The 16504-nt window shown below is 56.9% G+C and overlaps 1 protein-coding gene across 1 annotated transcript in view; it reads right to left on the bottom strand.

Moving 5' to 3' along the window:
* FADS3 (fatty acid desaturase 3) overlaps positions 1-16504 on the bottom strand; it is a 173013-nt gene that overhangs the window by 3732 nt on the left and 152777 nt on the right. Inside the window, exons 2-8 of the mRNA XM_050756938.1 lie at positions 13798-14131; positions 2742-2852; positions 2012-2209; positions 1445-1546; positions 1208-1330; positions 850-910; positions 203-279 (exon numbers count right to left, since the gene is read on the bottom strand). Of these exons, the coding sequence (XP_050612895.1) occupies positions 203-279; positions 850-910; positions 1208-1330; positions 1445-1546; positions 2012-2209; positions 2742-2852; positions 13798-14010 (885 nt within the window). The 5' untranslated portion in view covers positions 14011-14131. The remainder of the gene's footprint in view (positions 1-202; positions 280-849; positions 911-1207; positions 1331-1444; positions 1547-2011; positions 2210-2741; positions 2853-13797; positions 14132-16504) is intronic.

Below are 16504 nucleotides of genomic sequence, written 5' to 3'. Positions count from 1 at the left end.
CCCACACACCCCCCATTCCTCAACCCCCACACACACGTACGGTGACGGGCACACTCGCTCTCCTGCTGCACGCACACATGTGAGCCCCACTGTTGCACGCACATGTGCACCCTGTTTGCCTTCATGGGCAGGTACTGTCCCCCGAGGCACCACCTCCTGCCACGGCAGCCGTATGCCCGGGGTCCTGGGCAACCCCACTCACCGCCCACTGCATGCACACCAGCATGTACGCCAGATTTTCCACTTCAAAGTTCACCAGGGTGAGCAGCGGTGGGCCGACTGCAGGAAGAGGCACGAGAGCGCTCAGGAGTGGGGCTGGACTGCCCAGGTGGGTGGGCCGCAGAGTGAGGGGCTCTGTTACTCCAGGAATGTCCCTGGGATGTTGGTGCTGGTCACGTCCAGCTAGAATGACCCCTATCACTCCCAACCCTGTGTCTAAGCCTCCTCAGGCTGCCCTTACCCCACCACCTCCCACCACCCTTCACCGCAGGTCAGGGCCAGCCTTGAGTCCTCGCTCTGTCCACCCCAACAACTGCCCAAAGACTCTAGGGCTCCAGACCACTCTAGTGTGAGGGCAGGAAGAAATTCTTCGTGGGGCTTGGGGAAGCTCCCAGCAGGGCTGTGATGGCCCGTGGCTGCAAGGTGTCCCAGGCACGGGAGACAGCTGGGGCAAAGGCATGGTGCTGGGAGAGTGTGTACAGGCTGCAGAGGCTGGGAGGGTGCCATGACAAGGGAGACTTGACAGGCATGCCCCTGCCCCAGGAAGTGGCGGGGAGTGGTCCAGGATAGCAGGGAGGACAGTGCAGGCCCAGGCACTCCCCCATCCCAGAAGGACAGATGGACACTCACTCAGGAAGAAGTACAGATGCTGCTGGTTGTAGGGTAGGTATCTGCGTTTCTTCTTGCCGTACTGTGGAGACAGGCAGTGGCTGGAGACAGCAGCTCTCCAGGCCACCTCCTTCTCCTGGGCAAGGTCACGGGGCTGGCTGGGGCCAAGGGTCAAAGGCAATTCTAGATTCTAACAACTGGGCTGGTCGTCCCCAGCAGCTACGGCAGGTGGGAAGGAAAGACGTGGGGGCAGGGGTTGGTTCAGCCAGAGTGGAGGCTAGATCAGGGGCTAGGTCAGGGACAGAGTGGGGACCCAGTGCATCAGTTCCCCCTCAGCTGCAGGCCCAGCCAGAGGGTGTCCACATCCCTCCCCACCCACCTCGACGGATGACTCCCCCAGTAGGAAGACGGGCGCCACCGTCACATCTGGGTCTTTGTGGAAGATGTTGGGCTTGGCGTGGTGCTGGAAGTGGCGGAAGTTCCACCAGTGGGCGGAGAAACCCTGTGGAGGAGGAGGGGGCTCTCAGGAGCAGGCTGTGCCCCCCACTCTGTGCCCACACACTTGGGCAGACCCAGCGCCACTCAGCACCTGGCTGCCCACCCACCCCACCCTCACCTTTAGCTGCCCCATCACGAACTTCTGGGCCACATGGTTCCACCGGGACTTCTTGAAGATGGAGGCATGGCCCAGATCATGTTGCAGACACCAGGACTGAGCCTGGGGAGAGAGGCAGGGTCAGAAGCTGTTGGGAAGGACGGAGCCCACCAGGGCCTGGGGCCCCAGCGAATCCTTTCAGCTTGCAGGGTACCCCTGTGCTAATGCTCCATTTCAAGATCCTTGTGGGCCAGTGTTCTCTTTTTACAGGTGAGAACTGAGTCCCAGGGAAGTGGAGGGGGCTTGTAAGTGTCACGAAGCTGCAGGGCAGCAGCCTGTGGCTCAGTGGCCCTGTGCTTGATCAGGATTTGTTAAAGAAGGAACTTCTCGGCTCATCTGGAACGCAGCTTGACCCACAGACACGCGTGATGGGCCTTCAGGCTGTTCACTCATTCATCCGTTTATTCATCCATTCATCCTTTCATAGGTTCATTCGTCCATTTAGCAAATATGTTCACAATGCCCGCGTGCATGGGGGCCCACGTCTGTTGGGCAGTTAGGGTGGCTGCAACACAGAGCCGGGGTCACCTGGGAGATGGCCAGGATGAAGGCAGCCAGGGCACTGGGCACCCAGCCAGGACCCAGGAGGTAGATGAGGAGCCAGGCCAGCACCTCCATGGCCAGGATGTGGCCCAGTAGGAAAGCAAAGAAGGTGGGACTGGCATCAAACAGCTTCATGTCCTCGGCTGCCTGGTGCAGGGCTCGGAAGTCCTCGACCAGCTGTGCCTGCCATAGCAGAAGGGTCGATCAGCCAAGGAAGAAATTCCTCCCCACCCCCATTCTCCTGGAGCCCCAGTCACTCCTCCCAGCACCAGGCCCAAGGGGTGTGGGCAAAGGGGAATGAAGTGTCGAGAGTACCCAGCCCGGGGTGTGAGCTGGAGCACTGGCTGGTGGCAAAGCCGCCTCTCCCCCCCCAGAAGGTATGGGGTGGGTAAGACGCTAGAGCCAGGAGGGAAACCAGCTCATTAAAATCCTCCTTATAGATGGGGATGCTAGGTGACAAGAGGGAGGCAGCTTGCCTCGGGATCCAAATGAGTGCCTGGCTAAACCAGATCTGAAGCCCTGGACTTCTCAGGGCATCCCTACAGCTTCACTTTCAACTGCCTGCCCCCTGGGAGGGGAGGGGAGGCCCAGCCCTGACCCTGCATCCCCTTGGGCGAATGCCGAGGGAGCTGCTCCTGGCCATGTGACAATATCTCCCAGCCCTCCAGCCATCCCCCTCCCTCAGAGGCTGAGGCTCCCCTAGGGCCCTGCTCACATTCAGGGGTCCATCCTGGCTGGGTTCCTCTGGTGCCAGCTCTCCAATCAACAGGGGCTGTAGGAACTTGCGCACGAAATTGAGATCTTGATGGAAGGCACGGAAGGCATCCTGAAGGAGAGCAGACAGTCAGGCAGACAGACAGACACACACAGCTGAGTAGCACAGTAGCAGCCAGCAGAGACGGGCGGAAGGACCATGGATGGATGGGCAGAGCAGATGACAGGTGGACAGAAAGTCAGCCGGCTGATGAATAGTCAAAGACATGGGACCAAGTGGGTCCGCCTTGCCCATGGGCCCTCCCTGGTCCTCCCAGGGCCCCAGGTTGTCCTGCTTTTCACCCATTGCCTGCTGTGCTCCATCTGCTTTACCCAGCACAAGGGCCCCTCTCTGAACATGGTCAAACATCTACAGCTCTGGATTTACAGAAAGACCTCCCTGGAAGACTCCGATTTCTTGAACCACGAAGAAAGGTTCTACTTTTTCAAAAAGCTTTCTGTAAGTCATACATGTTTCCACTGCATGTAGAATAAGATCTCGGTCACAAACATTTGATTCACCCCGTTTTTACAAACATAAGCAGTGGGTGAAGGGTACGTGGGAAAACTTGAGGATCACTGGGTCATGGGGTGGGGGGATCAGTCAAGGGCCACACACATTGAGTCCTTGGGGGTTTGCAAGGAAGACACTTGAACAGTTAAACTCATTTGACTTACAAAGCAGGAAGCAGGAGTAGAAAATATAATTTTTTTTTTTTTTGAGACAGAGTCTTGCTCTGTTGCCCAGGCTGGCGTGCAATGGCACGATCTCAGTTCACTGCATCCTCTACCTCCTGGGTTCAAGTGATTCTCCTGTCTCGGCCTTCCAAGTAGCTGGTCTCAAACTCCTGACCCCAGGTGGCCAAGCTGGTCTTTAATTCCTGACCTCAGGTGATCTGCCCGCCTTTGCCTCCCAAAGTGCTGGAATTTTAGGCGTGAGCCGCCGTGCCCAGCCTAATTTTTTTAAGTAAATAAAATGGGCCAGGCATGGTGGTTCACATCTGTAATCCCAGCACTGTAAGAGGCCGAGGCACAAAAATTACTTGAGGCTAGGAGTTCAAGACCAGCCTGGGCCACATAGTGAGACCTTGTCTCTGTTTTTACAAAAAAGAAAAAATAATAAATAAAATGAATAATCTAACATTCTTGCCATTCTGTGTAATAGCTGGAAGGAATACAATGCAGAAGGAAGAAAGAGTAAAGAAAGAGGGTGAGAGGAAAAGACAGACCAGAAGAAAGATAAGGGCCAGGGAAAGAGACCAGCCAGGAAATGGCCCCAGAAGTTCAGCAAGCTTGAACTTCACACCTGGGCTCCTGTAGCCCTCCGGGTCTGCCAGTGGTCGTGGTATTGTAATCAGCTCACTAATTGCTCACAGGTCTTGGACTGATGTTTTTCCTTGTACTTTCAGAGTCTCTCTCTGAATGGGCTAGCCAGAGCCATACAGCAGCCTCGACTATAGAACCAGCAGCTGGGTGGTGTTGTCCCCACGGGTCTGGAGAAGGGAGGCCTCCCGGTTGCTAAAGGAAACACCTTTTGCAGAAAGCTGACTGAGGACGGGGGCCTCCTATTGTCCTCTTGCTAATGAGCCTACCAGCTGGTGTAGGTTAAAACGGAAGTGACAGCGGGGCCCTGAAGTCACTGCCAGGACATTCTCCTACAACCCTGGGGGAAGAAAGCACTTCAGGTCCCTCCAGCACCCACTAAGAGGTAACACCGACATGATCTGCTAGGGGTCCCCTTGCCTGCTTTTAGAGGCCCAGGGCAGCATGCGGACTGGGGAGCTGGTAGGGTGCCCCTTCTAGAATAACCTGGGCTGACTTGGCTCCTTCATCACAGAGGAGGGGCTGTATAAGTGCAGATCTCACCCACTCTGGACATGAATCCTGAAACAGGGGCAGCAAAACTCGTAGAAAAAGGGGCAGAGGGAAGGCTGCGGGGTCCCCAGGAAGCTGTCTGGGCCCCCGGCTACCTGCGGAGCTGGGGCTGGTGTACAGGGAAGCTGGGAGGGAAGAAGACTCTTGGGGTTCTGCTGACCCCACTGGGTGACTTTTTTTTTTTTTTTTTTTGAGACAGGGTCTTGCTGTATCGCCCAGGCTAGAGTGCAGTGGTGCAATCACGGCTCACCGCAGCCTCAACCTCCCGGGCTCAGGTGATCCTCCCACCTCAGCCTCTCCCGTAGTTGTTGGTACAGGTGCGTACCACTGGGGCCAGCTAATTTTTAATTATTTTGTAGAGATGAGGTTTGCAATGTTGCCCAGCTGGTCTTAAACTCCTGGGCTCAAGCAATCCACCCCACCTCAGCCTCCCAAAGTGTTGGAATTACAGGAATGAGCCACCACGCCCAGCCCACAAAAACACTGAAAAATTTATTTGAGACAGGGCCTCGCTCTGTCACCAGGCTGGAGTGCAGTGGTGCAATCACAGCTCACTGCAGCATTGAAATCCTGGTCGTAAGTGATCCTCCCACCTCAGCCTCCCCAGCAGCTGGGACTACAGGCACATGCCACCGTGTCTCATTAACTTTTGAGTTTTTTTTATAGAGTCAGGATTTCACTATGTTGCACAGGTATGTCTTAAACACCCGACTTCAAGCGATCCCCCCCATCTCAGCTTCCCAAAGTGCTGAGATTACAGGTGTGAGCCACACCTAGCTTCTAATTTTTTAATTTATTTTTTATTTGTTGAGACAGAGTCTTGCTCTGTCGCCCAGACTGGGGGGCAGTGGCGTGATCTCAGCTTACTGTAACCTCTGCCTCCCAGGTTCAAGAGATTCTTGTGCCTTAGCCTACTGAGTAGGTGGGATTACAGGTACAAACCACCACACCAGGCTAATTTTTATATGTTTTGTAGAGTCGGGGTTTCACCATATTGCCCAGGCTGGTGTTGAACTCCTGAGCTCAAGCAATCCTCCTGCCTTGGCCTCCTAAAGTGTTGGGATTACAGGCGTAAGCCACCACACCCAGCCAATTTTTAAACAATTGTAGTAAAATATACATGAAATTCACCATTGTAAGCATGCTTAGGTGTACAGCTCAGTGGTATTAAGTGCATGCACAGTGTTACCCAACCATCACCATCATCCAGCTCCAGAACCGTTTCACCTTCCGCAACTGAAACTCGGTCCCCATTAAATACCAATTCTCCATTCTCTCCTCCCCCTGCCCCTGGCAACCACCACGCTAACTTCTGTCCATACAGATCTGCCTCCTCCAGGAACCTCATCTGGGAGAAATCACATTTGTCCCTTTGCCTCTGGCTTGTGTCACTCAGCACAGTGTCCTTACGGTCCATCCATGTTGCAGCACATGCCAGGATGTCCTATCTTTTTCAGGCTGAGCCGGCGTGATGCCGGGTCTCTCTCTCTCCTTTGCGACTCCCCAGACGCGCACACACACATGCAGACACACCCACCAGCCCACCCCAGCAGGCATCACTCAGAAACATGCCCACAATCACGGCCCACATGAACACTCAGCCAAACACAGCCTTGCACACAAGGTACGCAAAGATGCAGCCGGCAAGCACAGACGCACCCGGTACAACATGCTAGCTGTGGCTGCGGCCCCAGAATCTCCTCCCTCCCAGCCCTTCCCTCTCTCATCCCGTGTCAGTTCTGGGGACACCTTCTTGAGATGAGGATCTTGGGTCCAGACTGGTCTTCTCGCCTCCTTTCCCGTTGGTCCTGATTCACCCAGGCCAGCCCTGTCGAGGCACTGACAGGGAGGACAGAGCCAAGCCCACCCAAGGGTCTTCAAGCCAGATCTATCCCTTGCAATGATAAGGGGAGGTATGAGCCCCCTCAACGCTGTGTCAGAGAACCCCAAAGCCATTGACAGGGCTCCAGTTGGGGGAGGGACAGGTGGGGCTGTGACAGTTCCCTGAGAAGCAGGCTGGGCTCTCAGGGCTGGGTGGGCACCCCAGGGCTGTGCTTCTCATGCTGTCAGGGAGTGCGAGTAGGGCAGGGGCCTGGACTCAGGCTGAAACCTGACAGACCAGCAAACAGCCTTTTCTGGAACTGGCTGAGGTCATGTGACCTGGTCCTCTCTGGGCCTCTCCTTAAGGATGGGTGGGGGGGCCACGCAGAAACTAAGACTTAGAGAGGTTAAGCTACTTCTTCAAGGTCACACAGTTCCATTTGACTGAGGTTAGATCAGAGCCCAGGTCTCTTCTCACTCATAAGTGGGAGCTGAATAATGAGAACACATGGACACAGGGAGGGGAACATCACACGCCGGGGCCTGTTGGGGGGTTGAGGGACAAGGGAAGGGAGAACATTAGGACAAATGCCTAATGCATGTGGAGCTTAAAACCTAGATGACGGGTTGACAGGTGCAGCCAACCACCATGGCACATGTATACCTATGTAACAGACCTGCACATTCTGCACATGTATTCCAGAACTTAAAGTGAAAAAAATGAAAAACTGTGCTTGTGGCCACTCCTGGACCAGAGGGGGAGGCAGCAGTTTTCCTAGGTGGGGTGCGGGGGTCCTTGCCATGAGGCCAGTCACTATCTCAAGAAGCCAAGGGCCAGCTGCTGGGAGCGTGGGCTGCGGGCGCAGGAGGGTGGTTGGTTCTTGGGCCTCATCAATGGAGCCTCAGAGAATTGTGGGAGGTCCCACCCTCACCCACCCTAAGTGCACCCAGGAACATCCACCCAGGGGTATGTGCACCAAGCCCTGTCCCCCCAACCCCCACACACACCCAAGTGAGGGGAAAGCGGAACTCGAGGTCTTTCACTGGGTACCGAAGCAGAGCTGGGTGAAAGCGCTGGAATCAACACGGCACCCCTAAACACAAACTCCCGCAGGCAGCGACCGGCTCTGTTCACAGCAGCATCCTCTGAGGCCGGCACAGAGCAGCTGCTCAACAGCAGGTACGAACAAGTAAACAAGAGCCAACCCTCCACAGCCCCCAAAGCAGGGGCACGAACCATTTTGCTGGTGAGGAAATGAAGGCTCAGCGGGAAGGGACACCTGCCCAGGTCACAGTTAGTAGTGGCAGAGCTGGGATTCGAACCCAGGCCTATCTTCTGTGATGTTCATGCTCCTTCAGGACGCAGAGACAGCTCGGCCTGGCCTTAGTCCCTGGAAGCCTAGAGTGGCTCAGTTGGTCCCAAGAGCTCATGCCCTGCCCCAGCCCCACCATGAAGCCCACACAGCAGCTGGTAAGGGGAGGGATCCCAGAGCCGGCCTGCCCAGGATGGAACCTGAGCTGCTACCCAGGAGCTAGGGAGCCCCAGACAAGACCACACCCCTCTCTCATCAGTATTTCTCATCAGTAAACTGAGAACCACAAATCCCCATCTCACAAGGCTGCTGGGAGGATGGAGTCGGTGGCACTAAAGCACTTAGAAGGGGCCTGGTGGTTGGCAAGAGCTCCATAGCCCAGCTCTTTCCTAGCCCTGCAGCCCTGATGCGCCTCCTCCTGAGAGTCCACTTAGAGGTAAGTGCCTGCAGGAGGGGCCTGTAGGTGTCGGGGAAGAGAGTGGAGAAGCTGCTTCTCTGCCTGCCTGTTAAGTCCTGGCCAAGCCTGAGGCTGGGATAGAGCAGGGGCTGGGAGCCTCCTTCCACCCCAGAGACACAGCAGGGCAGGGAGGGATTTTTGGTCACTCCCTAGAAGAATCCAGAATGTTCCAGATCAGTCAGGAAGGGGGTGAAGCAGGGAGTGTGGCAGGGCTGCTGAGGGCTCAGGTGGTCGGGGTCTGTCCTTCCTGCCTTCTCATGCCTTTGTAGGAGGTTGGGGTGACAGGGCTATGCCTCAAAGGATACCCCCGGACATTCCTGCCTCTCTCCTCTCCCAGGTGGGTGGGTAGAGCAGGAGCATGCCCAGCACACCATGCTCCATAAGCACTATCAATATCCCATTTTACAGATGAGGAAACTGAGGCCCAAAGACGCCCAAAAGAAACACAGCTCTAAACATGGGACATCCAAATTTGGCCTGTGTAGCGGAGCCCAACTCGAAAGCAGACGTCCCCAGGAAGCCATCCCTGTCCCCCAGCACCCCTCAATGTCCTGGCGAGGGGTGGGCATATATATGAAGTCTTTTGCAGCCAGGATGTTTGGCCTCACAGGTGTCCCTGACCCCACAGTAGCCCCAAAGCAGCTATACCCTCTGGCTCCTGGTCCTCTCTCCACCACTGACCTCTGGCTCCACTACTGGAGCCTGGCTGTTTCATCAGAAACCCGCAGGAAGAGACCGAGAGGGACGCCCAGGGGCAGTATCCTGCTGACGCCAACTCTTCCACAAGGAAGGGGCAGGGCACTGCAACTCCTCTGGGGAAGGGGCATGGGTGGGCGGTGGCCTTGCAGAAAATGCCTGCGAGAGGCCCAGAGCAGTCCCACTTCATGGGAGTGGCCATTAGGGGACTTTCAAGGCAGTCAGTGTGGTAGGAGGGAGTGGAGTGGTTCTGGAGCCACCCCCCTCAACTCCCGTGTCCTCAAATCTGCCCGGTCCTAGTCCTGTCCCTCCCCAGCTCCCACCCAGACACAAACCCTACCCTCATGGCCCAAGTATGAAGGCCCTACCCTTCAAGGGTCCCAAGAAGGTTCCATTACACCACCCAGTTTCAAACTCTTTCTCATCTACAAAATGGGTTAACAATAGGACTTACCTCATAAAGTTGTTAGGCAAATTCAATCAGTTACCACATCTAAACCCCTCAGAACAGTGCCTAGTCAGTAACTGTTGGCTGCAATTGCTATGATGCAGCCTCCGGCGCAGCACTGGTCACCACCTCCTCCAGCTCGGGCCAGGCTCAGAGGACCGCCTAGAAGGAGGGCCCGAAGGCAGAGGGCTCAGGGGTCTGCTGGAACTTGGATTTTCCCAGTTAGGGCTTCAGCCGAAAGGGCACCAGGGGCTGCTGGGAAACCCATCTGCCCTGAGGAGCTGTGGGCAATGCGTTCACCACACCCATGAATACAGCTTTGTTGCCCATGGTAACCAGGCACCCAGGTGCCCAGCACCACCCTCACAGTGTGCCCAGGACACAAGCATTCTCATCCTCATCACACTAATGGGGAAACTGAGAAACAGAAGTGAAAGGATGTGTCCAAGATCATAGAGCGAGGCCAGGCTGGCTCCCTCTCTAAAGACAACATGCAGCTAAATCTAATGTCTAATGGCTCGTACTGGACCAGTGTGCCTGTGTCCACAGCCTCTCCTGCTCTCTGCCCTGGCCACACTCTACCTCTTCTAAGTGGTCTCCCCTGGGGGAGGGCAGGTCTCCATCCTCCCTTCTCTTGCCCTTCTGGAAGGCTCTGCCTTCACTCTCTCCATTAAGGATCCTTTTAAATGTCCATCAGACTCCCCAGGCTTCCCTGCTCTGCTCTCTGAGGCTCCCCATCCTCTTTAGAATAAAGCCAAAGCCCTTCCGAGGACACAAACATCCAGCATGAGCCAGCCCGGCTGCCTCTAGACCTCACTGCCAGGCTCTCTCTCCACTGCTCTCTGCTGCAGCCACACTGTATTCCTGGAACACAGGACACACGGTCCCACCTCTGAGCCTTTGCTCTAGCTGATCCCTCTGCTGTGAACTCATTCCCTGTAGAAGTTTTGCTCACAGCTTCAGAGGTGAGAACTGTACGTGACACAGATAAGATGCTCACTGATGGATTTAATGAGTCAATCATTGAAGAACGAATGAGTGCTGGAAATAAACAGGCTAGGTGGCAGCATAGCATGCACTTAAGAACATGGCTGTGGATTCAAATCCCGGACCAATCACTGAATTTCAAGCCACTCTGCCTCTCTGAGCCTTTGTTTTCTCATCTGTCAAGTGGCAATAACAACAAATGGCACCTGCCTCATAGGGGCACTTTGAGGATTAAAAGAGACAGTTTCAATAAATCAAGTACTGAATTCAAAACCTGGCACACAGTAGGCGCTCAGCACATGGCCCTTGTATACTTATGGCCAGCAGCGGCTGGGCCTCATCTCCCTGGCTGGCTCCACTAGTATCAGGCTGCCTATGACTCTCAGACAAACCTGGCCAAGGGCCCAGAGTACTCTCCCCAGGGCACCCGGCCTTGTGTCCCAAGATGGTCACAGGCTGACTTCATGGCATAGAAACTCTGGGAATTTCCTGGCAGGAAGGCTTCATTGCCTGGACATGAGAACAGCTGATGGGCAGCCGGGGCTGGTGAGAGATGATGGCCGGAACACAGCCCTGGCAACTGGCTGCCCCACCTCCACCTGAGGCCACCGCCCAGGATGGGATGCCTGGGGCCTGGGCTCAACTACACAGGGCACTGGGCTGGCCCAACCCCTGGTCTGCCCTGAGGATCCGTCATGGACAAAGGCTGATTGCTCCGCCCCAGCAACCTCAGTCCCTTTGTCCTGATTGGACCAAGTGTTTCTGGCAACTCTAGTCCAGGCTGTGGGGCCTTGAGGGAGCTAAGAGACAGCCTAAAGTGTTCCCTTCCTACTACAGATAGGACCGAAACCAGCTAAGGACACCCAGGAAAGGGGTAGCCGTGCAGGGCTGTCCCACCGTACACTGCAGTTTGCAGGGCACAGTCATACTTAGGGGCCAGCAGCATTTACCGAATACAAACTACTACATGGCAGCCCTGGGCCATGGACTTGAGAAGACATGATCCTGCCCTCAGCCAGCTCACTGTCTGCCCCAGCTCGCCCCACTTTACAGATGAGTAAACTGAGGCACAGAGGCGTGACATGCCTGCTTTGCTTCAGGGTCACTCAGCGCCTCCAACAGCAGAGCTGGGACCCAGCCCCAAGGAGCAGAGAGATATTTTTTGTTTATTTGTTTGTTCGTTTGAGACAGAGTTTCGCTCTTGTTGCCCAAGTGCAATGGCGCGACCTCGGCGCACCGGAACCTCCGTCTCCTGGGTTCAAGGGATTCTCCTGCCTCAGCCTCCCAAAGTGCTGGGATGACAGGCATGCACCACCATGCCTGGCTAATTTTGTATTTTTTTAGTAGAGACAGGGTTTCTCCATGTTGGTCAGGCTGGTCTCAAACTCCCGACCTCAGGTGATCTGCCCACCTCAGCCTCCCAAAGTGCTGGGATTACAGGCGTGAGCCACCGCTCCCGGCCTGAGACGTTTTTAAAACAGATATTCTTGGCTGCGAATCAATGAGAAAACTGTGTGATGGAAGTCTCAGCATCCCAAGCTAAATGTTAAGTCAGTAATTCCACTTGGGAGGAACCCCAGCATGGGCCTGGCATCAGGCAGGAAAGAGTGATGAAATAAAAGCTTTCTATATCCCGGCCGGGCGTGGTGGCTCACGCCTGTAATCCCAGCACTTTGGGAGGCGGAGGTGGGTGGATCACGAGGTCAGGAGTTCAAGACCAGCTTGGCCAACATGGTGAAACCCCATCTCTACTAAAAATACAATACGCTAGACATAGCGGCACGTGCCCGTAATCCCAGCTACTCAGAGCCTGAGGCAGGAGAATCACTTGAACCTGGGAGGTGGAGGTTGCAGTGAGCCAAGATGGCGCCATTGCACTCCAGTCTGGGTGACAGAGCGAGACTCCTCTCTCTCCAGCGGTTGGTGGGGGGTGCGGGGAGTAAAGTTTTCTGTATCTATACTGTCCTCCAGGTTACAAAAGACCAGAGCAGGCCGGGAGTGGTTGCTCATGCCTTTAATCCCAGAACTTTGGGAGGCTGAGGCAGGAGGAATGCTTGAACCCAGGACTTTGAGTCCAACCTGAGCAACATAGTGAGACCCTGTCTCTATTTTTAAACAAATAATAAATGATAAATAAAACATATTTTTTTAAAACAGACCAGAGCAGGCATCCACAAGACTCCTTGAAGGGAGGCCAGGGCTCAGCCAGGCCAATGGGGAGAAGCCGTGCCCCTCACCTCATGCCCTGGCAGAAAGGCAGGCACACACCCCCACACTCACCCAGACGTGCAAACACCTGCACACTCAAACACTGCCCCTGGGCTGCTTCATCCCACGGCTGTGCTGTCCCCTCGGGCCAGCGTCTGGCCCCTGAGCACCCAGGGATAAGGCTTTCTCTCTTTTTTTTTTTTTTAGAATTTCAGGAGGATTCTTATTCTCACTCCTCAGCCTCATGGAGTGGAGGGGAAAAGAGGGGCTTTCTTCCTCAAAGAGTCCAGTGAAGATTGTACAATGTGCTGGAGATGGCAATCAGCAGAGAGCAGGTGGCCCTGGCAAGACGGACACCGATAGTCCTGGGACCGGACAGAATCTCCTCTGCTGCCCAAAGCGCCAGCATTCAGAATTCATGTCTCGGGTCTTGAAGACCTTCCTGGTACTCAGTGTGGCCAACCTAGAAATTTGGATGGTCAGGACAGGGCATCGTGGCCCCAACCCCTATTATCCAGGTGGGGAACTGAGGAAAAGGGGCTGGTCCGGCTGCTCCACCACCGGACTCCAGCCAGACAGTACCCTGGGACCAGGCTACATCCCTCCCTGTCTAGACAGGGGCTGGGGTTGGGAAGGTGGGGTCCCCAGGGGCCAGCCTGTTCCTGGGGTGACTGTGCTTCCCGGAGAGGCCCACCCAGCCCTCCCACGTGCAGCTGCTAGCCCGAAGAGGTGAGTCACTGTCCCTGAGCCCTTTACAGAAGCTCTTGGGAAAGCCACAGACCTCAGGCCGGCCCAGCCCCCAGCCTCTAATGGCAGCTCCTTACCGGCCCCTGGGGACCCTGCCCTGCCCCACCCCTAGCACTCAGCAAGCACCCAGCATGGGGACGCAGAACTGAAACAGGGACCTGCGAGCAACAGGGCAGCCCCTCACCGAGGACAGGCTCTGCAGCATGACACACCCACCTCTGAGGCCCCCTCCTCCCCCGCAGACCTGCTCCATGGACAGCTGCGGGTCCTCCACACAGGGAACTGGCCTCCCTACCCCACATCTGACTCTGGCTAGTCCACCCCAACTCTGGGTCCCGGCGTGGAGGTCAAAGGTCAGCGAGGGGAGGGAGGATGTTAAGGCCCCACAGGTGGAGCGGGACATCACGCCCACGACCGAGCTCCAGGCTCCACCCGCCGGTGGGTGGCTTCCTTACGGCTTCCTTACCGTGGCGTCCTCAGCGCCGTGGTGGCCGATGAGGCGGCTGCCCCCTGGGTGCCGCTGTGCCCAGCGGCTGATGTCGTAGACGCGGCGCTCGATGACCAGCCACTTGTCGCCGGGCTGGTCGTGCGCGCGGATCTGCTCCCAGCAGAAGGTGGGCAGCGGTGCCCCCGGCTGCGCGGATCCCTCCCGCGGACCGGGCTCCCCGACGCCGCCCATGCTGCACGCACGAGTCCTGGGGATCCCAGGCGGTGGCCGAGGTCCGAGCGAGACCCCGAGGGAAGCGAGGAGCGCTCCCGGGGGCCGCCTCCGCCGCCGCCCGCTGCTCCGGCCCCGCCCTGCCGCCGCGGCCGCCGTACGAGCGAGCGTGCGCCTCCCGGCTCGCGGCGCAGGGAACTCCCCGCCTTATAACCGCGCGGACGGCGCCCGCCTCGCCTCGCCTGCCCCCCGCCCCCGGCCGGGCCCCGGCCCCCGAGGCTGGCTGACCCCCCGCGCCCGCTCCAATCCAGGCGCGGGGCCTCGGCCTCCATTGGCCGCCCGGGAGGGCGGCGTCGAGGCGGCCCGCCCCGCCCGGGAGGACGGTGGCCGCCACCCAGCCCTGCCCCGGGGCACCGTCCCGCCCCCTCTCCCCGGGCTGCGGGCTCCCGAGCTCTCTACTCCGCCCGGAGCGCGGGGCCTGGGGACATAACACGCACCTGTTGGGCGTCCCGCAGCGCCTCCCCGCGCCCTCGGGAACCCGAGGCGGAGTCCGGGTCTGTGAGCTGCGGGGCCTGGGGGGCTTCCAGCAGCGCGTCCTGCAATGTCAAATCCAGTGCGCCCGGAGGGGGGATGCTGTCTCGGGGTGCCTGTGAACAGCCTTCAAACCATGGGCCCCAAAGTCTGCGGGACCCCCACCGCCGCTGCAGCTATCGCGGAGCCCTCCGCTGGGGGCGGGTGGCCTCCCCGCCAGCGTCGGCGCTGCAGGGCTGGGAATGCCCAGGGGTGGCCGGGGGGAGGAAGGGGAGCAGGAGGGCACTGGCGGGTGGAGGTGGGCGCTGCCATCCACGGGCTGAGGACACCTGTGCTTGTTACTGCTTCCCCACGCCTCTGTTTTTTTGTTTTGAGACAGGGGTCTCACTCTGTCGCCCAGGCTGCAGTGTAGTGGCATGATCTCAGCTCACTGCAGCCTCCACATCCTGAGCTCAGGAGATACCCTCACCTCAGCCTCAGGAGTAGCTGGGACCACAGGCGCGCGCCATCATACCCGGCTAATTTTTGGTGTTATTTTATTTTTGTAGAAATGAGGTCTTGTCATGTTGCCCAGGCTGGTCTCGAGCTCCTGGACTCAAGTGACCCTCCCGCCTCGGCCTCCCAAAATGCTGGGATTACAGGCATGAGCCACTGCACCTGAGCCCCACCCCCTTTTAAAATTTACATAAATTCAAGTCCTTTTGAAAGTATAGGTACCTCCCCTATTGCTTTGGATTTCTTTGTGATAAATATACCTGTTCCTAAAAGTTAAGCGTTCACACCAACAAGGAATTCAAATCAGGCTAAGGTTACTTCCAGAGCACTGGTCGTCAGACTTCCATCAGAACCACCTGAAAGGCTTCCAGCAGAACCACCCCGGGGGTCAATCGGTGGGTCTGGTGTGGAGGCAGAGACTTACATGGCCAGTTCACAGGCGATAGCTGACTGGCTGGTTGGGGAAATGCACTTAGAAAACCCTAAGTATATTTCTCTGATAAGCTAATATTTTGTCTTGGTCTAAAGAGGACCAGTATCCCCAGAAGGGCAGAGGGGGCCTCTGAGGTCTCCCTGGTACCAGGAGCTCCTGCCTTTGCTTGTCAGGACATCCAGCAAGGTGCATGATGTCATCAGGCACCGGGGCTGCCTGGACCCCTCTCCACTGAGGCACCCACTGACCATATCCTGGAACCCCAACCTGGCACATGTGTGTGGGGGTGCAAGAGCATGGCTGGTGGCCCTGGTCCCCGCCATGTTCACACAGCACAGGAATGGAGAAGGCAGACTCTTGGAGGAATGCATCCCCTGCACCAAAATCCAGCCCCATCCACTGGGGGCATGGCCCTGGCCCCACCTTCAGCAGCCCTTAGTGGTCAGAGGCGGCCATCCCAGGGGCTCCTTCTTCGGGGCCAGCCCTGGCCTGGTCTCAGCCCCTGTGTGTGAGGTGGTTGGGGGTTGTGATAGGTTAGAACCTCCACTTTCCCCAGCTGCCCCCAGAAGAGATGGGGAAGATGAAGGAGGGGGCCACAGAATCGTGCAAGAGCTGTGAGTGAGGGCAGGGACCACAGTCCTGTTGGCCAAGTCCTCCTTGAAGGGATCACTGTGGAGGCCAGGCGGAGCTCCTCAGAATGCTCCTCAGGAAAGAGGAGCTGCACACAAAGGGCCAACGCACAGGAAAAGGCGCTCAGCACTGCTAACCATCAGAGAGCTGCAAATGAAACCACAATGAAATACCGCCTCACGCTTGTTAGGTGGGCTCCTGTAAAAAATAAAAAGGCCTCGAATCCCACCATTTTGGGAGGCCGAGGCAGGAGGATTGCTTGAGCGCTGGAGTTCAAGACAAGCCTCGGCAACATAGCAGGAACCCTGTCTTTACTAAATAAATAAATACATAAATGAAAAAATCATGCCAGGCATCCCAGCACTTTGGGAGGCCAGGGTGAGCAGATCTCTTGAGCCTAGGAGTTCGAGACTAGCCTGGGCAACG

The sequence above is a fragment of the Macaca thibetana genome, chromosome 14, assembly GCF_024542745.1.
Source record: "Macaca thibetana thibetana isolate TM-01 chromosome 14, ASM2454274v1, whole genome shotgun sequence".
Taxonomy (NCBI): Eukaryota; Metazoa; Chordata; class Mammalia; order Primates; family Cercopithecidae; genus Macaca; species Macaca thibetana.
This window is presented reverse-complemented; position numbering and strand designations above follow the sequence as displayed.